Genomic DNA, 27,445 nt, shown 5'->3' on the forward strand with positions numbered 1-27,445 from the left:
ATACCAACTACAAACCAGGCCAGCCTCCTAAATCGTCCACTTAGAATTCTCTGGTAAGATCAAGGAGAAGGACAATGTCCTTTTTGGGTCTAAAAGGTGGAGTCTCTCCTCCTCTTTAGAAGGTGAGGTGGAGTAAAAAAAAAGATAGGCAAGGTGATATTCTAGCCTATGTGAAAACGTTTCACAGCTTTTGGAAGGAAGGAGGCACAGGTTCTCAGAACCAGTTTGTTTGGATTCAAAGTTGTGTAGCGAGGGTGCACAGAGAGCGCTTGCAATTCACTGACTCCTTGCAGATGTTATGGCAACCAGAAAAAGCAGTTCGGATGGTGAGTAGGCAAACTAGGAAGTTGTGCGGGGGCTTGGAGGGCGTGCACATAAGAAATGTTATTAACACAATGAAATTCCATCGAGGCATGATGAATGGTCTTGGAGGGAACAGATGTTAAAGTCCCCTAAGAAATTAGGTCACAATAGGTGACTTAAATAAAGCTTTGTCCAGCAACCACAAAAAATTAGAGATGGCCGACCAATAACCTTTAACAGTGTCCACAGAAGGACCCTGCTGAGCGTGACTGTAGGAAAGCAGCCTCTTTCTAGCTTTGTTACTCCTCACTTTTGAATTGTTTGATAGTGTTTGACTGTGTTCACTGGGATCCTCCTAACCAGGACCCCAGTGATTGTGCTCTCTCCTCTAAATTTGGTTGTTGGTACCTTTTTATCCCCACAATTGGCATACTGGTGCCCCCATGTAATTCCCTATTATATGGTACCTAAGTACCCAGGGCACTGGAGTTCCAGGGGATCCCTATGGGCTGCAGCAGTTATTCTGCCACCCACGGGGAGCCCATGCAAAGAGTTCTGCAGGCCTGCTATTGCAGTCTGCGTGAACCGGGTGCATGCACCCGTTTTCACTACAGGTCACTACACCAGGTCACTATAATTCACCCGTATTGTAGGCCCTCTCAGCCCAGAGGGCAGCATACAGGCACCTGTGTGTGTGGGCACCCCTGCAGTGGCAGAGGTGCCCCACAAACTCCAGCCCCACTTTACTGGACTTTGTGAGTGCGGGAGCGCCATTTTATATATGTACTGGAAATAGGTCACTACCTATGTCCAGCTACATAATGGTAACTCCAAACCTGGGCATGTTTGGTATTAAACATGTTGGAATCATATCCTAATAATGTTCCAAGTATTGGAAGTATGATTCCATGCACTCTGGGGTCTCCTTTGAGGATCCCCAGCATTGCTACCACAAGTCTTCCAGGGTTTTTCTGGGCAGCCCAGCTGCTGCCACCCCTCAGACAGGTTTCTACCCTCCTGTTGCTTGAGAAGCTCAAGCCCAGGAAGGTAGAACAAAGGTTTTGTTTTGGGAGAGGGGTGTTACACCCTCTCCCTTTGGAAATAGGTGTTGCAGGCTTGGGAGGAGTAGCCTCCCCAAGTCACTGGCAATGCTTTGAAGGGCACATTTGGTGCCCTCCTTGCATAAACCAGTCCACACCAGTTTAGAGTCCACCAGTCCCTACTCTGGCGCGAAACTGGGCAATGGAAAGTGGAGTGACCACTCCCCTGTCCATCAACACCCCAGGGGTGGTGCTCAGAGCTCCTCCAGAGGGTCCCTGGGTTCTGCCATCTTGATTCCAAGGTTGGCAGGGAACTCTGGGAGCATCTGAGTGGCCAGGCAGTTGACATCACAGGCACCCTCTGATAGGTAGTTACCTGGTTAGGTGACCAAGCCTCCTCTTTGGGCTATATAAGGTCTTCCTCTGGGGTGGGTCTTCATATTCTGATTGCAAGATTACAGCAGGACTCCTCTGCTTCGACTTCTGGCCCCCAGAACCGTGACTGGACCCTCCAGGAACCTACACGCTTCAAATCCAGGATGACTTCTGCAACATTCTATCCAGACTTCCTGTCAGCTTTGCAACATTTCCCTGGCTGTGCATCCTCAGAAGACTGCTACTCTTCAGCCGGCACAAGAAGAGGAAATCTCTCTTGGGGTGAAGGCATCACTCCCCTGTAACCACAGGTACCTAGCTGCAACAACTACCGGCTGTGTGGATCGCCCCTCATCCGGAGTGGCGTGGGTCCTGCATCACGGTTGCTGGTCCGCCTTGGTCCTCTCTCCCAACTGTCGCACTTTTGTGGTGGTAAGTCCTTTTCACTCCACGCAAGACAGCATCCCTGTGCACCACGTCCTTTGCAGCTGCCCAGGCTTGTTTGCTTCACCTCCAAGGGGGAACTTCGGGCAACGTGTAGCTCCAGCCCTCAGCACTCCCTCCTGCAACTCCTGGGCCTCTGTGTGGTCCGCCAGCGATGTGGGAGCAACTTCTGTGGTGCTGCGTTGGCTGCTTCAGCGACTTCTCTGTCCCTGTCCTGTGTGACACTTACAGGTACTGCCTCTGCTCCTGTGGGCCTTCTGCGACGCGGAGGGCCCCCTCTGACTCACCCTCCTGGGTAAAGTCCCCCTGGGCCTTGCTGGTCCCCGGCAGCATCTCTTTTCCTCCAACCGCAAATTTGCCTTTGCCAATGCTTGTTGGTGGAAATCCTTCACCGACACCCATCTGCAATCCAGCTTCCATCGTGGGACAGCTTTTGCATGCATCATGAACTCTTCTTTAGGTTCTGTGCTGCAGTACTGACCTGTCTTCTTTCCTCGTCGACCAACTCCAAAAAGTACCTCTGGGTGGGTAGTATCTCTTACTGCCCCTGGACTCCACAGACCCTTCTAGCCTTGGTCCCCTCTCTCCATAGGTCTCCATCTCCGGTAATCCCCTGCTGATTTCTTGCAGGCTATTCTGGGTGTCTTTTTCTTCTTTTCATCCTTTGGGGTGGTTTGGGGAAAATACAGTATTTTACACCTTCATTGCTGGTCGCTAGGGGTGGGGGTACTACCTATCTGTTTGGTTTCTTAGTATTCCCAGCTCCCCTCTACATGATTTACTTACCTAGGTGGGGGCCCTGTTTCACTTTCTTAGTTTATGGTTTGGGCTCCCCCGAGGACTACTACTGCTTATTGCTATTTTACACTGTTTTCTAACTTTTTTAAGCCTCTTACTGTTTGTTAGTGTATATATGTATATAGAGGGTTGCACCTCTAGTATTTTCTGATACTGTATTCCAAAAATAAAGTACGTTTATTTTTTTACAACCAAGTGTTTTCTTTCTTGTGTGTAAGTACTGTGTGACTGTAGTGGTATTGCATGAGCTTTGCATGTCTCCTAGATAAGACTTGGCTGCTCATCCACAGCTACCTCTAGAGAGCCTGGCTTCTAGACACTGCCTATACTTTACTGAGAGGAGATACCTGGTTTTAGGTGCAAGTACCATAAGTACCGACAACAGACAAGGCCAGCTTCCTACAGTGAGAAATAAACAATAAAACATGGGAGAGAGGTGCAGAAAGAGAGTCAATGTTCTTAAGTGCACACTGTTGGACTTCCCTTTCTTTTTCTTATACAGGGTCATCCCCAACCCTTTTGCCTCCTGCCTCCTATTTTTTCTGACCTGTTGCTGTTGGCTTTTGAACTCTGAGCACTTTACCACTGCCAACCAGTGCTAAAGTGCATATGCTCTCTGTGTAAAATTGTATGTAATTGGTTTATCCATGATTGCCATATTTGATTTACTAGTAAGTCCCTAGTAAAGTGCACTAGAGGTGCCAGGGCCTGTTAATCAAATGCTACTAGTGGGCCTGCAGCACTGGTTGTGCCACCCACATAAGTAACTCTGTAATCATGTCTCAGACCTGCCATTGCAGTGTCTGTGTGTGCACTTTTAACTGTATATTCAACTTGGCAAGTGTACCCACTTGCCAGGCCTAAACCTTCCCTTTTCTTACATGTAAGGCACCCCTAAGGTAGGCCCTAGGTAGCCCCAAGGGCAGGGTGCAGTGTATGGTTAAGGTGGGACATATAGTAATGTGTTTTATATGTCCTGGCAGTGAAATATTGCTAAATTCGTTTTTCACTGTTGCAAGGCATGTCCCTCTCATAGGTTAACATGGGGGCTTCCTTTAAAACTGATTAAAGTGTAGATTCCCTTTGGGAGCGGATGGGCATGTAGAGTTTGGGGTCTCTGAGCTCACAATTTAAAAATACATCTTTTAGTAAAGTTGATTTCAAGATTGTGTGTTTGAAAATGTCACCTTTAGAAAGTGAGCATTTTCTTGTTTGTACCATTTCTGTGACTCTGCCTGTTTGTGGATTCCCTGTCTGGGCCAGTTTGACAGTTGGGCTGGCTGCACCTCACACTAGACAGTGACACAAAGGCAGCTGGGGCTTAGTCTGCATTTCCTGATGAGCCATCAGTGCTAGGAGGGAGGGGAGGAGTGGTCACTCACACCTGAAAGGGCTGTGCCTGCCCTCCCAAAATGCAGCCTCCAACCCCTGGTGAGTGTCTGGGGCCTGGCCTGGGCAAGGCAGGATTTCACATTCAAGAGAGACTTTACTTTGAAGTAGGCCTACTTCAAAGGAGAAAATTAGGACCGATGATCATGCTCAGTATAAGAAGTGCATCCAAAACCACAGACTTTAGATCACTTCTGGACATCAAGAAGACCCTCTTCCTGGAGAAGAGCTGAATAGCTGAGGAAGAAGTGCTGCCCTGCCTGTGACTGTGCTTTGTGGAGCTTTCCTGCAGTGCTGCTTCTGCCAGAGTAAGAGGGCAAAGACTGGACTTTGTGTGCCTTCCATCTTGTGAAGAAATCTCCAAGGGCTTGATTTAGAGCTTGCCTCCTGTTGTTTGAAGTCTCGGGGACAGCAAAGACTTCTCTCTGCCAGCACCTGGAGTCTCCGGAGAGACTCCTGCTCTGACAAGTGGTGCCCTATCCAGTCCCTGGGCCCTTGGAAGTTAAGCTGGTGGAAAGCCAAGGAAATTGACTTCTGACTACTTCGGACCGACACCGTTGCTGAATCCGGTGACGCCGCCTGCACCCGACTCCGTGACCTTCACTGGAACGCGTCGACCTTGGCAGGCCAGACGCTGCTGCAGCCCCACTGAAGTCCGCGACTACGTGGAAGTCGCTGCACTACGTCATGACCGACGCCGCTCGAAGTGCGCGGATTCAACGTTTCACACAGATGCTGCGATCCCCAACTTTGCGCATCGGCTTGTTTTCACTCTTCACCAAAGGTACCTTACTTGGGGGTCTATGCGGCTCCACGTCCGGCGCGGCTGGTGTCGGCTTGTTGGGAACGACTCAGTCACGACGCCGCGTTAACACCTCATAGAAGCATTTTGTGTTTCTAATCGCCATTTTTGAGTTTAATCCTTAAAAATTCATAACTTGACTTGTGTATGTCAGATTTTTGTCGTTTTGGTCTTGTTTTGTTTAGATAAATATTTCCTATTTTTCTAAACCTGTGTTGTGTCATTTCGTAGTGTTTTCATTGAGTTACTGTGTGTGTTGGTACAAATACTTTACCCCTAGTTCCCTGAAGTTAAGTCTAATGCTCTGCCAAGCTACCAAGGGGGTAAGCAGGGGTTAGCTGAGGGGGATTCTCTTTTACCCTGACTAGAGTGAGGGTCCTTGCTTGAACAGGGGGTAACCTGACTGTCAACCAAAGACCCCATTTCTAACACACACCTTGTCACAAATGTGTCCAAATGGCAGGCATATACTATCTTGGAGGGTCGAGTGGCTGCCAGATTAAAAACACAGTTTTCAGAAGGTAGAAGAAAAGCCATAAACTGCCTCCACTCAATCTCTACACACATAGTAAGAGGATTGCAGGTTCGGGTGCAAGACCTTGCCCTATAGCTGCAGTGAAGATTGTCTTGAATAGGCAGCTGGACCGGAGGACCGATGATCATGCTCAGGATTTCCTGACCTTCTTGAGACTCTGGTCAGAAGTGGTGTTGGTAGAAAGGCGTAGAGGAGGCATGAGTTCCACTCAAGATGAAAAGCGCCTGGGAGCGAGAGCTGCCTTGAACAGATCTAACCAAGGCTCTCCCCAATCATGAAAGAGACCTTGCACTGCCTCAGGACGGCTGCACCATTCGTGATCCGCAAGGCAAAGATGGCTGAGTTTGCATGCCCCAGAGTTCCAAAAGCCTGCCATGTGTTGAACATCCAGGGAAATGCCATGTCGTTTCGGCCACGTCCAGAGGCTCGGAGCCTCTTGCCAAATGCTTCATAACCCAACCACACCCTGTTTGTGGCAGTACCACATGACAGTGGCGCCTGCACTAGCTGTAGGAAGCTGGCTCTCTATTTGGTGCATTAAAAAGAAGTACACCATGCAGAGAGTCCAGTGGATCCCCAAGTGGTAGACAGAGGCAAAAATAGATAGAACTAATGCTCTATTTGTAGTAGTGTGCACGAGCAGTTAGGCTTAGCAGAGGGTAGTACTAAACATTTGTTGCCCTCACTGAGGCAATAAATGAGACACATTCAAAGAGTAAATCTGAGACCAATTTAGAAAAATAATACTTCTTTTTATATATATTTTAAAACCAAGAACTTTGCAAAAGAGTAAATATTGATTTTGTGTTTAAAAGTTACATGTAAGTAAGGAGTTCAAACCTGTGCATCTTTATACACAATGCAATCCTAAGGAGAGAAAAGTCAATAATGCATAGGTAGTCTGTTTTAAGGGTTAAGCTTCTGGGTTTAGAGAAGAGCGGGTCCAAGCCCCAAAGTACAACCAGCAGTTCATCGGGAGCTACTCAAATTCCACAGGGAGAAGCGTGCTGGTGTGGTTGCAGCTGGGCATGCTACGAAAAAAGGGGGGTGTGTGGGGGGGGGGGGCGGGTGTCACCTAAATACAGGCTGCACAGGGGGACTTGGGGACAAGTATGAGACCACCCAAAAGGGGGCTTGGGTTGCAAGGGGCCTTAAAGCAAGGGGACCAGCTGGTTCTTTGGGACCCGGGTCAGTCAGCTTGGGTGGAGAGTGGAAGGGGTGGCTGGGCTCTGTGTGCAAAAACGGTCAGGGACAGGCAGGGGCAACAACAGATCAGCTGGACCATTCACAAGGTGGGTCTCAGTGTAGTGGACAGCCTTAGACAGCTGCTTCGTCCTGGTAATGTGATAATCAAGACAGGACTTTCAATGTTGATGCTTGGTGCAGGGCATCCAGTAGCCCAGGGAATGGTGCTGCACGGCTCCAGTGAGTCCTGCTGTTGTCACACTTTGTTAGAGGACAGTACTGGTCCTCCAGAGCATCGGTATCTTCTGGTCGTCTGTGGCGCCGGTCAGGGCCAGGGAGCTGTAAGGCGGTGACCGGACTCTGCTCTTTGCTGCCTGCGACTGCAGGGAAGTAGCTCCTCTACTCCAAGGGATGCTGGTGGTGGCTTTTGAAGTGCTTGCAGGATAATTCACTCTGTTGTAACACTCGAGAGGTGTGGGCAGGCAGGGTTTCGCGCCAGAAATGTCCACAGCTCTTCTGCAGTTCTCGCCAGGCAGAGGCTCTTCTTTGTCCTTGTCTTGATCCGTCGAATATGAGTTCTTGGGTGCCTCCTAAATAAATACTAAATTTACGGGTGGTACTGAGAGTGCCAGGCAGCAGTCAATGGGTTGCCTACATGCAGGGTGACTACACCCTCTATATGACTACTTCCACTTGGGAAGTGGGCAGAAATCTGACCCTAGAATACTAATTCAGTGCAAAACAAGATGGAAGAATTTAAAAACTGGTGCCACATCAGCTAGTACACCTTAGGGGGTGGAATTGGCATGAGGTGGGCACAACACCCAGTCTTACTAATTTTCCTGCCTGTCTTGCCGCCAAAAAGTGAGGGCAGGACAGAGGATGAGTCATCTCTGCCATCTGGAGAGACCTAGGTCCTATTACAAAGGCGCCTTTGGCCTTTGAAGCTCCCTGCCCTGGAATGTCCATCCTGCCTGGAAGAGGTCAAAACACCTCGCCTAGTGCAGGCCTTTGTTACTGGCCTCCAAGAGTGCTGGCTCTCACCTTAGGAGGTTAGACATCTGTCTAGGGTTGTTGTACTGGTTTTGACCAGTCAGTTAACACAGTAGCAGTCAGGAGGTTTTCAGGGAGCACCATTAAGGTGCCCTCAGAGTGCATGTATTAATAAATCTATCAGTGGGTTCAGTTCGGGATTATTAATATGAGATGTTTTAAACCAAACATCTCTAGTTCCACTAAAGCCATCATGTAGCTGGGGAACTCAACGACCAGATTCCAGCAAATGCACTGAAAATGGCTTCCCGGTTCACTAACTATGTCTAAGAATGAACAAAGATATAGTAAGGGCATCTCACATATGATATAATGCACCCTGCCTTACGGCTGTAGACCTTCTGTGGGGGTGATTTACAAATATTACATATCGTTGTAGGGGTCCTGGCAGACGGGGATGTGTGACAGGTCGTTTTTTAAATTTTGTCTGCACCAAGACACGCAGCCTGTAATGTGTGTTTGGTGCAAGGTCTTTGAGGGTAACACAATTTCTGCTGCAGCCCTTAGGGACCTTCTTTAGTACCCCAATGCCCTAGGTACCAGGGGTACCTTTACTAGTGACTTACGGTGGGTCCTAAAGTGGTGCCAGTTGGAATAAACTGTACCATTTTAGGGAAAGAGATCCAACACTGGGGACCTGGTTAGCAGGAACCCAGTGCGCTTTCTGTCAAAATCACATCAGATACCAAGCGTAGCAAGCTGGCTCTCTAAATGGTGCACTAAAAAAGTACACCATGCAGAGTCTGGTGAATCCCCAGTTGGCTTGCAGAGGTAAAAGTAGATAGGACTAACACTCTCTTTTGTGGTAGTACAGGCAAGCAGTTCGGCATATCAGAGGATAGCGTTAAGCATTTGTTGTACTCAGAGGCGATAAATGAGACACACACTCAAAGAATAAATCCGAGACCAAATTCGAAAAAGAACACTTCTTTTTATATATACTTTTAGTCCAAGAACTTTCTAAAAAGGTTAGTACGTTTTTAAGCATCAATACTTTTCAATGGGAAAAATCCACAGTGCAATTTCAGAGTTCTTCAATGTTAACCTATGTAAGTAAAACACATGCAGCAAACAAGCACTGTACAATGAATCATGGGACCAATCTTTGAGCCTTAAGGTGAGTACTGGACAAGGGTCAGGACCACACCAACAGGTCAAAGCAGGAGGCACTTGGGCAGCCAGGTGCAGAGGTGTACTTCGCGTCGTGTGCCCAATCTATTTCAATGGGTATTGGTCTCCGTGGAATTGGGCTGCAGGGTCGGATGGGGGGTGGATGAAGGTGGTATGTGGGCACGGCAGCCGAGGGCACATAACAAGTAGGTCACAAATGTGGGGCGTTCAAGGATGTAGCTGCACCGTAGGTTTACTTCTCCAAGGCCCCGGGGCGATGGATGGAGGGGTGTCCTTTAGGGTTGGGTTTCCTTGTCCTGGAGAACTAACGGTTGGGGGTCCTGTGGCCTGAGGTTGTATGCATCATCGGGGAGTCCAGAAGGGGTGAAACCACAGTGGACTTAAGTGCAGGAGCGCTGGGGGATCTCCGTCTCACAATCAGATTCACGATTCACGCAACTGCAAGCAAGCAAGGAGTATCATTGCCTTATAATTATGGTACTCCACATTACGTCCTAACTGAATTCAGATTTCCAGCATGTTACGTCGACCTAGAACCATAGTTAAACTTCCTATACATTTTTGTTCACTTTGACTGGCAAAGTATATTTTCTACAACGATCTGCTATATCTCTGTGGACCTCATTGCTTTCAACTGCTTCTGGAATAAATCAGCACCTTCACTTTGAACCAACTTTTTCAGTGGACTTCAATATGTTACTTAAGTAGTGTGCTCTGGTGTTCTGAAGAAAACGTTGGCACCAGGGGCTCACTTTCAATTGGGCTGGCTGTAGGAGGCTGGACTGGCTTGTAGTGAGTACCAACGAGTACTTACACCTTGCACCAGGCCCAGGTATCCCTTATTAGTGTAGAGGGGTGTCTAGCAGCTTAGGCTGATAGAAAAGGTAGCTTAGCAGAGCAGCTTAGGCTGAACTAGGAGACCTGTGAAGCTCCTACTATACCTCTGGTGTTATATGCACAATATCTTAAGAAAACACAATACACAGATATACTAAAAATAAAGGTACTTTATTTTTATGACAATATGCCAAAAGTATCTCAGTAAGTACCATCAGTATGAGGATAGCAAATATACACAAGATATATGTACACAATACCAAAATATGCAGTAATAGCAATAGAAAACAGTGCAAACTATGTATAGTCACAATAGAATGCAGTGGGGGCACATAGGGATAGGGGCAACACAAACCATACACTCTAGAAGTGGAATGCAAACCACGAATGGACCCCAAACCTATGTGACCATGTAGAGGGTCGCTGGGACTGTAAGAAAACAGGGAGGGTTAGAAAAATAGCCCACCCCAAGACCCTGAAATGTGAGTGCAAAGTGCACTGAAGTTCCCCAAAGAGCACAGAAGTCGTGATAGGGGAATTCTGCAGGAAAGACCAACACCAGCAATGCAAAAACGATGGATTTCCAGACGAGAGTACCTGTGGAACAAGGGGACCAAGTCCAAAAGTCACAATCAAGTCGGGAGTGGGCAGATGCCCAGGAAATGCCAGCTGTGGGTGCAAAGAAGCTGCCACCGGATGGTAGAAGCTGAGGATTCTGCAAGAATGACAAGGGCTAGAAACTTCCCCTTTGAAGGATGGATGTCCCACGTCGCGAAGAGTCGTGCAGAAGTGTTTTCCCGCAGAAAGACCGCAAACAAGTCTTGCTAGCTGCAAAGCTCGCGGTTAGGGTTTTTGGATGCTGCTGAGGCCCAGGAGGGACCAGGATGTCACCAATTGCGTGAGGGGACAGAGGGGGCGTCCAGCAAGACAAGGAGCCCTCTCAGAAGCAGGCAGCACCCGCAGAAGTGCCGGAACAGGCACTACGAAGTGGAGTGAAACGGTGCTCACCCGAAGTTGCACAAGAAAGTCCCACGCCGCCGGAGGACAACTCAGGAGGTCGTGCAATGCAGGTTAGAGTGCCGTGGACCCAGGCTTGGCTGTGCACGAAGGAAATCTTCGGTGAGTGCACAGGAGCCGGAGTAGCTGCAAAACACGCGGTTCCCAGCAATGCAGTCTAGCGTGGGGAGGCAACGACTTACCACCACCAAACTTGGACTGAAGAGTCACTGGACTGTGGGAGTCACTTGGACAGAGTTGCTGAGTTCAAGGGACCTCGCTCGTTGTGCTGAGAGGAGACCCAGAGGACCGGTGATGCAGTTCTTTGGTGCCTGCGGTTGCAGGGGGAAGATTCCGTCGACCCACGGGAGATTTCCTCGGAGCTTCTAGTGCAGAGAGGAGGCAGACTACCCCCACAGCATGCACCACCAGGAAAACAGTCGAGAAGGCGGCAGGATCAGCGTTACAATGTCGCAGTAGTCGTCTTTGCTACTTTGTTGCAGTTTTGCAGGTTTCCAGCGCGGTCAGCAGTCGATTCCTTGGCAGAAGGTGAAGAGAGAGATGCAGAGGAACTCTGATGAGCTCTTGCATTCGTTATCTAAGGAATTCCCCAGTGCAGAGACCCTAAATAGTCAGAAAGAGGGTTTGGCTACTTAGGAGAGAGGATAGGCTAGCAACACCTGCAGGAGCCTATCAGAAGGAGTCTCTGACGTCACCTGCTGGCCCTGGCCACTCAGAGCAGTCCAGTGTGCCAGCAGCACCTCTGTTTCCAAGATGGCAGTGGTCTGGAGCACACTGGAGGAGCTCTGGGCACCTCCCAGGGGAGGTGCAGGTCAGGGGAGTGGTCACTCCCCTTTCCTTTGTCCAGTTTCACGCCAGAGCAGGGCTGAGGGGTCCCTGAACCGGTGTAGACTGGCTTATGCAGAAATGGGCACCATCTGTGCCCATGAAAGCATTTCCAGAGGTTGGGGGAGGCTACTCCTCCCCTGCCTTAACACCTTATTCCAAAGGGAGAGGGTGTAACACCCTCTCTCTGAGGAAGTCCTTTGTTCTGCCTTCCTGGGCCAAGCCTGGCTGGACCCCAGGAGGGCAGAAACCTGTCTGAAGGGTTGGCAGCAGCAGCAGCTGCAGTGAAACCACTGAAAAGGCAGTTTGGCAGTACCCGGGAATGTGCTAGAGACCCGGGGAATCATGGGATTGTCTCCCCAATACCAGGATGGCATTGGTGGGGCAATTCCATGATTTTAGACATGTTACATGGCCATATTCGGAGTTACCATTGTGAAGCTACACATAGGTAGTGACCTATGTGTAGTGCACACGTGTAATGGTGTCCCCGCACTCACAAAGTCCGGAGAATTGGCCCTGAACAATGTGGGGGCACCTTGGCTAGTGCCAGGGTGCCCACTAACTAAGTAACTTAGCACCCAACCTTTACCAGGTAAAGGTTAGACATATAGGTGACTTATAAGTTACTTAAGTGCAGTGGTAAATGGCTGTGAAATAACGTGGACGTTATTTCACTCAGGCTGCAGTGGCAGGCCTGTGTAAGAATTGTCAGATCTCCCTATGGGTGGCACAAGAAATGCTGCAGCCCATAGGGATCTCCTGGAACCCCAATACCCTGGGTACCTCAGCACCATATACTAGGGAATTATAAGGGTGTTCCAGTATGCCAATGTAAATTGGTGAAATTGGTCACTAGCCTGTTAGTGACAATTTGGAAAGAAATGAGAGAGCATAACCACTGAGGTTCTGATTAGCAGAGCCTCAGTGAGACAGTTAGGCATCACACAGGGAACACATACATATAGGTCACAAACTTATGAGCACTGGGGTCCTGGCTAGCAGGGTCCCAGTGACACATAACAAACATACTGAAAACATAGGGTTTTCACTATGAGCACTGGGCCCTGGCTAGCAGGGTCCCAGTGAGACAGTGAAAACACCCTGACATACACTCACAAACAGGCCAAAAGTGGGGGTAACAAGGCTAGAAAGAGGCTACTTTCTCACACTGGCAGCAACAGGTACAGTGGTTGTTGGAGACGTCGGGCTTCAGAGGCTGCGTGAGAGGGGGCCTGCAGGCAGGGGGTGTTCGGTCTCCCCATCTAGAGACCTGGGTCAGATTACAAAGGTGGCCTGGCCTTTGAAGCTCCCTGCCCTGGAATGTCCATCCTGCCTGGGTCAGGTTTTAATACCCCTGCCCAGTGGATGCTTTTGTCTCTGGCCCTCGAGAGTGCTGGCTGTAACCTTGGAGGGGTCAGAAAAATAGCTAGGGTGGCTGAACTGGTCAGCACCAGTCAGTGAACACACCAATAGCTGGTGTTTTTTTTTAGGGGGCATCTCTAAGGGGCCCTTTGTGTGCAGGTTTTGGTGAATCCAACACTGGCAACAGTGTGGGTTCACCAATACGAGATGTTTGATACCAAACATTTCTATCTTGAGTAAAGCCATCACACAGCTGGGGAACTCACACTGACCAATGTCCAGCACATGTATTTAAATTGGGTTCCATGGTCACTTACTATGTCTGATAATCGACAAAGACCTAGCAGAGACATTTATGCTCATGCAGATATGCACTCACATGTAATATAATGCTCCCTGCCTTAAGGCTGTAAGGCATGTTAGAGGGGCAGCTTACACATATATGGCATCCAGTGTTAGGTGGCATGGCACACGGGCTGTGTGCCATGTTGTGTCTTCACTTTCACCTCCACCAAGACATGCAGCTTACAATGGCAGCCTGTTACGTGCTTGATGAGGGGTCCCTTAGGTTGGCACAATCGGTGCTGCAGACCTTAGGGACTCTCTTAAGTACCCGAGGCCCTAGGTACCAGGTGTGCCATTTAAGGACGTACAGTGGGTGCTAAAGGTTTTGCCAACTGGTAAAAACAACTTTGCAGTTCTGGGGGAAAGAACTGGCACTGGGGACTGGTTAGAAGGAACCCAGTGCCCTTTGACCAGAACAGTGCACAGTTCGACTTTGACCGCTGCACCCGGCCGGCCCTGTGTTGTTGGTGATGAACCCTTGGTGTCTTCTTGGACTTTGGCCTGTGGACACCATGACCACCGAAGAATGAGACTCTAAATCTAGTACTTACCTGTAAACTGTGTTGATATTTTTTCTCCCCTAGGACTGCATCACCTTCAATGATTTTTGCGCTGTCTACTTTTGGTATTGAAAAGTATTGCTTACCTGAAAACTGTTTTAAATGTGAATTACAAATAAAGTGATATATTCTTGAAACCGTACTTCGTGCAACAAAGATCCTTTTGGTTCCAGAAATAAAGTAACAAAGTGTATTTTTTGATACATAAGAACAATAGGCCTGGAGAAAGTAATTGAGTGTGTGCCTCATTTTCGTAACTGTGTACACAACAAATGCTTAGCACTGCCCTCTGATAAGCTTAACTGCTCGCCCACACTACCACAAAAAAGAGGATTAGTATTATCTATTTTAGCCTATGTAAAGCCTATAGAGTTCCACTGGACTCTGTGCACAGTATATCTCATTTTGATATAGCATATATAGAGCCAGCTTCCTACAGTGCCAAAGTTATTATCAAATAAAAAATGGTCTTCCTATATAACTATATATACATATAAAACTGTATACATATATATATATATATTTATATATTTATATATGCACATGTGTGTGTATATATGTGTATATGTATATAAATAGATTTATATGAAGACTGTCCTACTCCAATGCCACAATTGCTGAGCAATGTAGGGGTGGCGCGGCCCCCAGTACATTATCGGACTCCAAACTCCAACCTGTGTTTTTTTCCACTTTGAGTGGATGTAACTCATAATACAAGCCAAAGACAAGCACAAAGTCAACAAGTGTTAGGAGAAATAGCTGGATTGTGGATGGTTTATGCATATTGATGCAGTGTTCTTTAAAGGCTCTTTCCTAAGTTGGTGCAGCGTTGGGGCAGTCCTGATGGATAAGGAGATGTTGTTCCAGATCCTAAGTGCACCAAGCATTATCAGAGATGGTGAGTTTGCTGGCTTGTAATTCAAGCAGGTTACTCTGTAAAAGATCCAATTCTGGGGAAGGAATAGTTACTTAGCTTTAATCCTAGTTCACCTTCAGGGGAATCTTCAGAATAGTGATAAGCACTGAATTACCCAACCCCAGACAGGATCCTGACCCACCTTTTACAAAGCAATTATAAGAAATCAAAATACACTGTCATTTTGAGAAAGACCAGTTTTTTATGGTCAACAGTAATGTTTTAGAATATACTAAGACTGGAAATTAAAGCATAAATAGTTTACTATTTACATATGCTTTGTAAAATGTGTCCTGGGATCCCGCACATGCGAGGGACTGTTTATGATTAATAATGAATATCTTCTGAAGGAAAATCTAATGTTAATGCAGTGAATAAAAAATAAAAAAAAAATTAAAAAAAAAAAACACATGAAAGAGAACCAGGGTCACAGTGATTTAGATTGTGCCAAATGAAACTCACAGGATATTTAATTTTTAAACCAGATGGCGAAGTAGTTAAATACAGGGAGTGCAGAATTATTAGGCAAATGAGTATTTTGACCACATCATCCTCTTTATGCATGTTGTCTTACTCCAAGCTGTATAGGCTCGAAAGCCTACTACCAATTAAGCATATTAGGTGATGTGCATCTCTGTAATGAGAAGGGGTGTGGTCTAATGACATCAACACCCTATATCAGGTGTGCATAATTATTAGGCAACTTCCTTTCCTTTGGCAAAATGGGTCAAAAGAAGGACTTGACAGGCTCAGAAAAGTCAAAAATAGTGAGATATCTTGCAGAGGGATGCAGCACTCTTAAAATTGCAAAGCTTCTGAAGCGTGATCATCGAACAATCAAGCGTTTCATTCAAAATAGTCAACAGGGTCGCAAGAAGCATGTGGAAAAACCAAGGCGCAAAATAACTGCCCATGAACTGAGAAAAGTCAAGCGTGCAGCTGCCACGATGCCACTTGCCACCAGTTTGGCCATATTTCAGAGCTGCAACATCACTGGAGTGCCCAAAAGCACAAGGTGTGCAATACTCAGAGACATGGCCAAGGTAAGAAAGGCTGAAAGACGACCACCACTGAACAAGACACACAAGCTGAGACGTCAAGACTGGGCCAAGAAATATCTCAAGACTGATTTTTATAAGGTTTTATGGACTGATGAAATGAGAGTGAGTCTTGATGGGCCAGATGGATGGGCCCGTGGCTGGATTGGTAAAGGGCAGAGTGCTCCAGTCCGACTCAGACGCCAGCAAGGTGGAGGTGGAGTACTGGTTTGGGCTGGTATCATCAAAGATGAGCTTGTGGGGCCTTTTCGGGTTGAGGATGGAGTCAAGCTCAACTCCCAGTCCTACTGCCAGTTCCTGGAAGACACCTTCTTCAAGCAGTGGTACAGGAAGAAGTCTGCATCCTTCAAGAAAAACATGATTTTCATGCAGGACAATGCTCCATCACACGCGTCCAAGTACTCCACAGCGTGGCTGGCAAGAAAGGGTATAAAAGAAGGAAATCTAATGACATGGCCTCTTGTTCACCTGATCTGAACCCCATTGAGAACCTGTGGTCCATCATCAAATGTGAGATTTACAAGGAGGGAAAACAGTACACCTCTCTGAACAGTGTCTGGGAGGCTGTGGTTGCTGCTGCACGCAATGTTGATGGTGAACAGATCAAAACACTGACAGAATCCATGGATGGCAGGCTTTTGAGTGTCCTTGCAAAGAAAGGTGGCTATATTGGTCACTGATTTGTTTTTGTTTTGTTTTTGAATGTCAGAAATGTATATTTGTGAATGTTGAGATGTTATATTGGTTTCACTGGTAATAATAAATAATTGAAATGGGTATATATTTTTTTTTGTTAAGTTGCCTAATAATTATGCACAGTAATAGTCACCTGCACACACAGATATCCCCCTAACATAGCTAAAACTAAAAACAAACTAAAAACTACTTCCAAAAATATTCAGCTTTGATATTAATGAGTTTTTTGGGTTCATTGAGAACATGGTTGTTGTTCAATAATAAAAGTAATCCTCAAAAATACAACTTGCCTAATAATTCTGCACTCCCTGTATACTAGAAAGTATCGAACAATAAAGAAACACATTTATATTGCCTTCAACCGTAGAAGCTGAATGAAAAACATTTTGATGCATGTACCTTAAAAATATTAAAAAGGCTCATGTACTTCTTCAACACATCAGATTTAAGGAATTCTTCCAGTTTTAATAATGTTACATCCAAGTGAGTGACTGAGCAGATCCCAATAGCAGAGGCAAGACCCTGTAAAAACGTTAACAATAAAAACACTGATGTTACTCCATTATTCCTACATCTCAAGATACACCTTATACTCTAACCAGGAAACAACATTCAATAACTGGTTGAAAGCAGCCCAGTGAACATGTTGCAATCAGTGCCAAGAAAGAGCTGGAAAAAGTTAAATAACATAATGTTTAATATTCAAACACAAGTCTTCTGTTGAACCACTAAATATTTCAAGATAATTTGTCTGTTTTTCTCAATACGTTATGTCAATTACCTCATGACCGTCTGCTTAGTTTGAAGACACTATGCAATAATAAATATGTTTGCTCCAACTGATAAAATGTCAGTTTCCGTTTTAATGTGCACTTGTTTTCCATTAACCATGTCGTTCTAGCTCAAATACTATAGCAGTATTTTAAGGTTTTTTCAAACACCAATTTCATTGACATTTGTTTTGTTTAAAAGGCACAAAAGCAATACAGTGAACATTGCACGAACACAATATAACTCAGTTGCTCTGACTCTTTTGAACATTGTCATGTAGCCAATGTGGCCAAATTCACAGTGGAGTGCCATAACACTTTGAAAAGGGACACCACCAGAGCAAGTGTTAAAGCATGTGATGTAATGCAGTATAAACAAAATTAAACAATGTAAAACTGTGACACGCCTGGTTAATTTCTATAAGCACTGGGAATTGAGGGTCGGTCGCACAGGAGATTTGCTGCATATCATAAGAAAGTACGCCTGTAGTTATTAAGCACGACCTGACAAAAAACAATACTTGAAGTTCTGGGAATGCCTAGCAGTAGGACATTGGCCAAGTAGTGGCACAGGTCACTTGATGGGCTATGGGTAACAACTTATTTAAGGATCATGGTAAGGAGGATTTTAGGTATGAAAATATCCCGAATGGTGTTCAGTGCACCCAGACCACCAAGGTCCTCAACCCTCATGCAAATGGTAGCCAGCTACCCAGGTGTAGTACTGCTCAAAATCTGAAGCACCTAGTCTCCCACCAACCCATTCAAGATCTGTGCAAAGTTTCCATATGACCAAGGAAACCTTACACCTTCCGTTATTCCAAATCAAATTCCCCACCATTCCATCTAAGGCCTGGAGCAGGCTCCTGAGCAAAGAAATCGGGAAGTTGGAGAAGGAGTCGAAAAATCTCAGAAATACTACCATATTGGTGAGTACTAATTGGCCGTAAATGTTAGTAGAAGAGAACTCTGGAATGTAATCTGGGCTTTGGGCAAGGATACTGTCCTCATCAGGTTGCCATCAAGTAGGTGTACACATTGATGTCCCGATATCTAAAGGTCAAGGACTGCCAGGCGACTGGGTGTCATCCACAGCTATGTGATGCGCGATGAAGGACAAGTTACTTACCTTCGGGGACGCCCTGTCTGGTAGACATTATATCTAGCTGCAGATTCCTTACGTAGAATAATCCCCAGGTGTGAGACTGGATCCAGAAGATTTTTTTAGTGAGCAGTGCCCATCTGCGCCAGTAGGTGGCGTCAACTGGCTCTGTGTGTGGAGTTGGCCGCATAGTAAGTGGCACCTATATAGGCACCACCCAGGCTTGTTGGTGTCAGTTTGTTTTCACGACTTTACACACCAAATGCACAAATCCATGAAAAACACTGACCACAGGTGTGGAAAACTAGGGCTTGAAAGATAACAGTCTTTTCCCTAGAAATCCGTTTGCAACGCGAAGAGGATGGGCTGGTCAGTAAGGAACCTGCAGGTATAGTGTCTGAGTCAAAGTTTGGCGAAGGGGGTTAACTCTGTCACAAAATGTGACAGAAATCCCGTCAGCGTATTACGATCACACCATAGCATACGGACATTGTAATACGGCAGGCAGGAACTCAGTCACGTTTGCGACGGAGTAACCTGTCCACCAAACTCTAAATCAGGCCCATAGTCTCTAGCAGGTAAGGCATTACTGAAGGTAGGTTACTTGTACATCTGAAAGAGACTTCTAGCTGCAAATTCCTTCCCTTACAATAGATACCCAAGCAACAACATCCCCAGAAGGGCGGCTGCGGACCAATTTCAAACAATGAAGTCCTGCCGGACGGAATGGGCAAAATACTGATCCCTACAGACATGACTGTCCAGACAATAGTGCTTTGTGAACGTGTGCAAAGAGGCCCATGGTGCTATCTGGCAGATATCCAGGACCGGAACTCTGCGTGCTAATGCAGTGATCACAGCTTTAGCTCTGGTAGAATGTGTTCGCAAACCTTTGGGAGGTTGCATTTTGGCCAATGCATAGCAGATCCTAATGCAGAGTAGGACCCATCTGGAGTTGGTGCGCTTCTGCATGGCCCAGCCTTTCATCACTCAAACATAACCCACAAACAGTTGGTCGTTCACACAGAACTCTAGTTCGATTAAGGTAGAACAACAAACCTCTTTTTTGGTCCAGACGCTAGAGTAACTCCCCTTCTTTGTAGGATGTGGAGGTGTGTAAAAAGTAAGCAGGGTGATGGATTGGCCTACATTAAATGGAGTGACCACTTTAGGAAGAAAGGAGGCTTTTGTGGGAAGCACCAGTTTGTCAGAATAGCTCGTGAGGTAAGGAGGCTTGGATAACTGGCCCTGAAGCTCAGTCACTCTTCGGGCAGATGTATTTGCCACGAGGAACGCTGTTCTGACTGAAAGGAGCTGAAGGGGACAGTTAGGGAGAGACTCAAAGGGAGCACATATCAAGAAGATTTATGAAGTCAAGTGCATTGGAAATGGGGTTCTTAGGGGCACCTCTGCTATTGCAGGGGTGCCCTTACACACAGGAACCTGCACACTGCCCTCTTGGCTAGGAAGGCCTGCCATAAGGGTGACTTACAGTGACTTGATGCAGTGACCAGTAGTGAAAGGTGCATGCATCGTTTCACGGAGGCTGCAATGGCAGGCCTGCAGAGATAATGTGCATGGGCTCCAATAGGTGGCATAATACATGCTGCAGCCCATGGGGGAACCCTGGTATACCAATGCCCTGGGTACCCAAGTACCATACACTAGGGACTTACAGGGGTACACTAGTATGCCAATTGTGGGGTGTAATGGGTACCAAAGGAACAAAATTTGGAGGAGAGACACAATCACAGGGGTCCTGCTTAGCAGGATACCAAAGGAGGCCGTCTAAACACACTGATAAACAGGCAAAAGGTGGTGGTAACCATGCCAAAAAGAGTGACTTTCCTACACAACCCCTCCCTGGTCTATGTTCCACTGTATAGTCTAAACCGTGTAGAGCTATGGACCACCACAACAATTTGGGGGTTTCTCCTTTCACCTGTTTACGCCATAGGATGGGTTTATGGTCTATTTGAACAAGGTAGTGAGTGCCAAACAGGTATGGTCTCAGGTTCAAGGCCCACACCACAACAAAGGCCTCCCTCTCAATGGCTGACCAACGCTTCTCTCTGGGGGTCAGCTTTCAACTTATAAAAGCAACATGTTAATTGTGACCCTCTTCATTTAGTTGTGAAAGAACTGCCCCTATCCCTAGCTCAGAAGCATCTGTTTGGACAATGAAATGTTTGGAGCAATCAGGGCTTTCCAGAATGGAAGCAAAGCACATGGCCTGTTTGAGATCATCAAAGGCCTTCTGCAGCTAGCTGTTTAGAGAACTTTCTTTGGCATCCTTTTGGATGCGACGTCATTTAAGGGGGCTACAATGGAGTCATATCGCTTAATGAACCTCCTGTAGTATCCAGTCAGCCCTAAAAAACTCTGACTTGGGTCTGTGATGTAGGGGCAACCCAATCCAAGATTGTCTGGATCTTGCTCTACAGTGGCTGAATCTGGCCTCCACCCACCAGGAGGCCCAAATAAACCACTTTGCTCTGCCCTATCTGGCATTTTGATGCCTTATTAGTGAGGCCTGCCTTTTCCACGGCCTCAGGTACATTTTCAAGGTGAACTAGGTGATCCTCCCAGGTGGAGCTAAGTACAGTTTTGTCATCTAGATATGCTGCACTACAGCTTTCCAGGCCTTGGGGAACTTTGTTCACCAACCTTTGAAATGTTGCAGGGACATTCTTCAATCCAAAGGACATCGCTGCAAAGTGATAGTGTCCACTAGGAGTGGATGAACAAATTACTTATCTTCAGTAACGCATTATCTGGTAGAGACTATCTAGCTGCAGTGTCCTTACCTTAGAATTTCTTGGTGTCAGCACAGAATCCAGAACTTTTGCTGAGCAATAGCCTTGTGCGTGCTGTTGGGTAACATCGTTCAGATCCACGTGGTGTTGTCTGCGTCACTGGAGCCGTTCGTGACGTCATAGTCACTTATAAAGGGCACCAACCAGATGTGCATACATCAGTTCCTCTTCCACGCCAGAAGCGCAGAGCCATGAAAAGAACCAACGATTTGTCTGTGCATAAATTAGGGCCCTGAAAGGTACAATCCCTGACCCTATTACACATGTACACAGAGCAGGGAGGTCTGGGATGGTGTAAGGAATCTGCAGGTAGATTGAGTCTCTACCAGATAATGCGTTACCAAAGGTAATTAACTTGTTCATCTGATAGAGACTTCTAGCTGCAGATTCATTACCTTAGAATAGACACCCAAGCCACATCGCCCTGGCGGTGGGCTGCGGACAGATCTTTACACTAAAAAGTCCTGTAGGACCAAATGGGCAAAGTGTCAATCTCTACGGGAGGATAAGCCTGAAACTACACTAGATCCAGAACAGCCCCAATGAAAGGGAGCATCTGAGAGGGAGTCCGGTGTGACTCAGGCAAATTTATAGTGAACCCCAGCGAATGCAGGAGGTTCGCCATAGTCTGAAGATGGCAACGACAGCCTGGGGCGAAGGAGCCTTTAACAGCCAGTCGTTGAGGTAGGGCAAGACTGAAATCCCTTACTGCACAGATGAGCTGCTACCACCGCCCTCACTTTGGTGAAAACCCAGAGGGGCACTGGTGAGGCCGAAAGGGAGCACAATAAACTGAAAATGCTTGTGGCCTACCTTTAACTGCAAGTAGCGCCTGTGGGCAGGCAGGATGGGGATGTGAAAATATGCATCCTGTAAGCCCAACGCTACCATCCAGTCTACTTGATCTAGAGCAGACAAGACCTGAGCCAGAGTGAGTATCATGAATTTCTCTTCCTCAAAAAGGAGAATGACGCCCGCAAATCTAGAATAGGGTGAAGACCCTTGTTTATTAAGGGAATCAGAAAGAAGCGGGAATAACAATCACTGCCTACTTCTGACATCGGGATCCTTTCTTGGCTTCCTTGATCAAGAGATCCGTAACTTCCACGCGGAGCAAGACTAAGTGATCCTCCATCAGCCGTTCTTTTAATGGAGGTATAGAGGGAGGGAAAGACTTGAAGGGGAGAGAATAGCCCTTCTGTATGATCTGAAGACCCATTTGTCCGATGTTATGGCCCGCCAGTGAGAGAGATGAAACTGAATCCTCTCTCCAACTGGACGTGTATGGTCTTGCAGAATCACAATAGGAGGACTTGAGCACTGTGGAAGAGGGGGGCTGGGTGGTGGTCTGGTCAGACCGTTTGGGTCTGATGGTACCACAACCTTATCCCCACACAGGATGCTGACCTGACAGTGGCTAGGTCTGTGGGTGGCGTGGTACCCCGCCCCTTCAGAAGCCTAGAAAGGGGTGAAAAGCAGACTGTTGGTGAGGGGTCGCTAAGAGACCCAAGGACCTAGCTAAAGCCTGAGAATCCTTGAAAGGCTCCAGTGCTGAGTCCAACTTCTCAACAAAAAAAGGCGGGACCCATCAAAGGGCATGTCCATAAGGTTTGCCTGGACATCCCCCGAAAAGCCAGATGTATGAAGCCAGGTGTGGCGACGAAGGGCCATCGTTGACGAAATCGCTCCACCCGGCGAGTTAGTCATGTCCCAACCACACCTTATTTGAAACTTTGCTGCATCTCTCCCATCTTTGACAGCTTGTCAGAGAGTGTCCTGCGTTCCATCCCGGATCTTGGGCAGCACCTATGCCACTGTAGGCCATAAAGTATGGGAAAAACAGCTCAAAAGGCATGAGGTGTTAACAGACCTCAATGACAGGCTGGAGGAAGAAAATATCTTCTTCCCAAGTTGGTCCAGCCTCTTGGATTCCCTATTCGGGGAAGCTGAAGGAAAGGTGCCATGGGAAGTATAGGCTTGGCCCACCAAGCTCTCCGGGGTGGGGTGTTGGGTGAGGAAGCTAGGGCATTTGGAGCTGGGTGATAGCAGCGGCCAACTGTCCTATTTATAGGAACCCTGGTGCTGGGTCTGGACTACGTCCCCAGCAGATCATCAGTGAAGGCTTTGTTAAAGGGTAAAATTGGTTCCGATGTAGCAACCCCCAGCTGAAGTACCTCTGTCAGGAGGTTAGTCCTGACTGGCACTGTAGGCAGATCAAGCTCCAAGACCTCAGCTGCCCTACGCACTACCATAAGACGCTCATGCCTTCGTAGCCATGGTAGGAGGTGAGAGCATGCCATTATCTGGAGAGGTGTCCAGTCCACTGGCTTCTGCTAACTCCTCATATCAGTCCATTTGCTCCAAACTATACTCAAGAGGGTCCTGATACCCCCCCTTTCCTCACCTATGCTGGTTGATCATAATAAGACTCAGGCAATCATCTGTCTCCTGGTGGAGCCTTCGGCGCCAGAATCGGCTTCGTACAATGCCATTCCAGCTCAACAGGTACGAGGATGGGGCTTGTACCACAGGTGGGTGCCGGTGGCATGGGGAGCATCAAGGTCGGGAACGACGCCAGAGGAGGCCAACTGTTTGGACTCTGCGTCGTTCCAGATCCAATATCAAATCCAAGAGACTTTATCAGTGGTGAAGCCACAGGTGTGGAACCTGATGGGGCCTCTGCCAACCCCCGCAGGGCCTGAAGGCGCACCAGCAGGGGCAGCATGCTCAAATTCCGAGGCGCATGGCTTCATAAAACACCTTGAGTTGAGCAGTGGTCGCTCTGGCTCCTGGAAGAGGGGGAAGGGGGGGGGGGGGGGGGGGAGAGGTTGGGTATAGGTCTTCAGGGGGACTCAAAGTCAGTCCTGGCATCGGCTTTGTGGTCCCGTGATCAGAACGTCGACATTCCCGACTCGCCTCGTCGGCCAACGGTCAAACAGAAATCGAAGTCTGCTTAGACGACTTCTTTTTGTGGAGTGAGGAAAAATAGGTCATGGGAGATTTCTACAGTCATCCTTTTGCTTGCCAGAGAGGCAGACAGCAAGAACTACTCCTTATACTGAGCCATCTACTGGACTGTCAGACAGCAGGTCAGGGAGAGGTTCACTCACATCCTCCTGACCTTCATCAGTGGCCGTGGGCAGTGTCACGTCAGCCCTCTTGTAGTAAGACTTCAGGTGATTCACATGAAGCACCCTGTGAGGGCTTATGGCAGTGACTTGGTCCAACAGGTAGGTGACCTCACCATTTTATTTCCACAGTAGTGTGGGGGCACTTCACTTATCTTGGAGTGCCCTGGGTGCTACACGCTCTAGGACCCACACTTTGTCCTTGCTGGTAAATAGCCCGCACAGCCTTCTGGTAGTTCCACTGCTTCTGCAATTAATGGCTGGCCTGAAGATTTTTAGATGCCCTCTTCACGAATTCAGCCATTCTGGATCTTAGGCCTAATGCAGAAGCTACAATTTCATGTTTGGAGGGCTTGAGAGGTTGTTCCCAACCTTCTCTCACAAGGGCAAGTGGATCCCTAACAAGTGTTCAAACAAAAGTTCAAAGGAGCTGTAGCCCACTCCCTGCAGGTGAAGGAGACAAGGCAATAGGACATCCCATCTCCTGTGTTTTTCAGAGAATACAATGATCATCCCTTTGAGGGTTTTGTTAAAGCTCTCAACTAACCCATTTGTTTGTGGGTGACAAGGAGTGTTAATGTTTATTTTACACCACACTCCTTCCACATGGCTTTAAGATATGCAGACATGAAGTTTGCACCTCTGTCTGATACCACCTCTTTAGGAAAACGCACCCTGGAAAAGATTCCTAGGAACGCTTTGGCCATTGCCAGGGCTGAAGTGGTTCTAAGAGGAATTGCCTCTGGGTACTTGGTGCATTGGTCCACCACCACCAGTATAAACCTATTCTGAGATGTAGTTGCAGGGTCCAGGGGGGCAACATTATCTACCCCTACCCTCCCAAAGGTTACCTCACCCACTGGTAGTGGAATGAAGGGGCCCTTTGGAGTGCCACCTGTCTTACCACTGGCTTGACAGGTCACACAGAAGCGACAAAACTCTTTTGTGTCTTCACACATGTGGAGCCAGTGAAAGTGATGGTCAAGTCTCACCCAAGGCTTGTTGGGGCCCAAATGGCCTGCACTGTGAATGTCATGGGCTAAAGTCAACAAGAACTCCCTAACCTTCTGAGGAATGACCAACCTCCTGGTCGCACCAGGTTTGGGGTCCCTTGCCTCAGAATGAAGAAGGCTGTTGTCTCAGTAGACCCTATGGGTCCCACTGGCACCCCCTGCTTCCTGAGCTGCAGCTTGCTGCCTCAGACTTTCTAGAGTAGGGCAGGTCTTCTGCTCTAGGCTAAGTTCTTCCCTGGTGGGTCCTCCTGGACCTAAGAGCTCAGCTGTGTCAGCCTTAAGCTCCTCTGGTGTAAGTTCCTCCCAAGATGTAGATTCCTCTCCCTCAGGGGTGAGATCCTCATTGAAAGTCTAAACAGTGGGCAACTTTTCACCCTGCCTTCCTCTCTTTTATGAGCTTCCTGGGCCATTATACCAGGCTCTAGTGCCCCTTGCTCCATTTGCTTTTTAGCCTGTGCTCTCGTCAGTGCAACGTTATGCCCAGGGATGTCCAACATTGCTGCATGGGCCTCCAACTCCAATTCAGCCCAAGCTGAAGTCTCCAAGTCCTTACCTAGCAGACACTCCAGAGATAGATCAGAGGACACTGCAACTTTCTTAGGGCCAGCATCCCCCCACTCCCCTTAGCTAAAGCCAACAACTACCATGGGGTGGCACTGAGTGTTGTTGTGAGCATCAGTCAGTTGGTGCGTGTGACCAAGCAGGTGTTGTGCAGGTGACACAATTTTGTCAGCCACCACTGTGACACTGGCACGTGTGTCCCTTTAGGCCTCAGCCTCAACACAATTTATTAAGGGATGCTGGCTGTACTTATCCATAATAAGGGGACAGGCAGCTAGGGTGGCTAGGTCAATGCCACCCTCAGAGACCAAAATCGCCTCAGTGGTCTCCCTGATTAACCCAGAGCCCACTACAGCCCCCAAGGTGAGCCCAGCTACACTTTTGGACAGACTACTGTTACCGCTATTGTTGCTAAAGCTAGGGGCACCAGGAGTAGTAGTAGTAGTAGCCTTGTTGCTCTTTTTAGGACAAATGCTGTCATCTGTCCTATGGTCTTTCTGTCTACATATGTAGAACCAAGGTTACTTGTGGGAAGAGGACTGAGACCCACGCCAGAGTAGTTTTGTGTGCCTGATAAAGAATCTTTCTTTCCTTTGTCCCCACCCTTGACCTGATTCCTAGAAGAATCCTTCTTCTTGGAGTCACCCCCTTAGGAGGTTTTCCTACCCACCCCGGTACAAACCCATTTGTCAGCCTTCTTACCAATTCTTGGGGAGAGGTTAGATCGGAGTCCACCAGGAATTGATGCAGTCTATCAGATGTGCAATTATTAAGAATATGCTCTCTCACAAGTAGATTGCAAAATACCTGAAAATCATGCACCATGCTACCATGTAACGAGGCTTCCAGGTACTTGACAGAGCAGTCTACAAAATCAGCCCAATCCTGGGAGGGCTCCTTCCTATTCTCCCTGAATTTGATTCTGTACTCTTCAGTGGTTAAGCCAAACCCATCAAGGAGTACATTCTTGAGTGCCTGATAGCTATAAACATCTTCTTCCGACAGTGAGGTGTTTGTCCCTACCTTTATCAGAAAAAGAGAACCACAAAATGGCTGTCAACGGTCTCTGAGGGACCCTCTGATCTTGACAGACCCTCTCCAAGGCAGTGAACCACTTGTGGATATCATCCCCAACCTTGTAAGGTGGGACAAACTTACTCAGGTTCCAAGTATTATAGGAGTCCTCCCTGGCCCTGGTGTCCCTAAAATTGTTGCTGCCACCATGCAATGTTAGCCCCAAACTCTGCCTTTCCCTTTCCACTGCCAAGGGCTCCCTTTCTAGGACTAACTGTTGCATCCTCAGTTTGGCTTTCTCTAATCTCAGTTTACTGAGTTCCGTTTCTAAGGATTCTGAGTTAGACCAGTGGGTCCCATCAGACAC

General features: G+C 47.5%; 1 protein-coding gene across 1 annotated transcript in view; it reads right to left on the minus strand.

Annotated features, from left to right (window-relative positions):
* MROH1 (maestro heat like repeat family member 1) overlaps positions 1-27,445 on the minus strand; it is a 1,237,492-nt gene that overhangs the window by 536,851 nt on the left and 673,196 nt on the right. Inside the window, exon 21 of the mRNA XM_069221041.1 lies at positions 17,074-17,196. Within this exon, the coding sequence (XP_069077142.1) occupies positions 17,074-17,196 (123 nt within the window). The remainder of the gene's footprint in view (positions 1-17,073; positions 17,197-27,445) is intronic.

The sequence above is a fragment of the Pleurodeles waltl genome, chromosome 2_2, assembly GCF_031143425.1.
Source record: "Pleurodeles waltl isolate 20211129_DDA chromosome 2_2, aPleWal1.hap1.20221129, whole genome shotgun sequence".
NCBI classification, from domain to species: Eukaryota; Metazoa; Chordata; class Amphibia; order Caudata; family Salamandridae; genus Pleurodeles; species Pleurodeles waltl.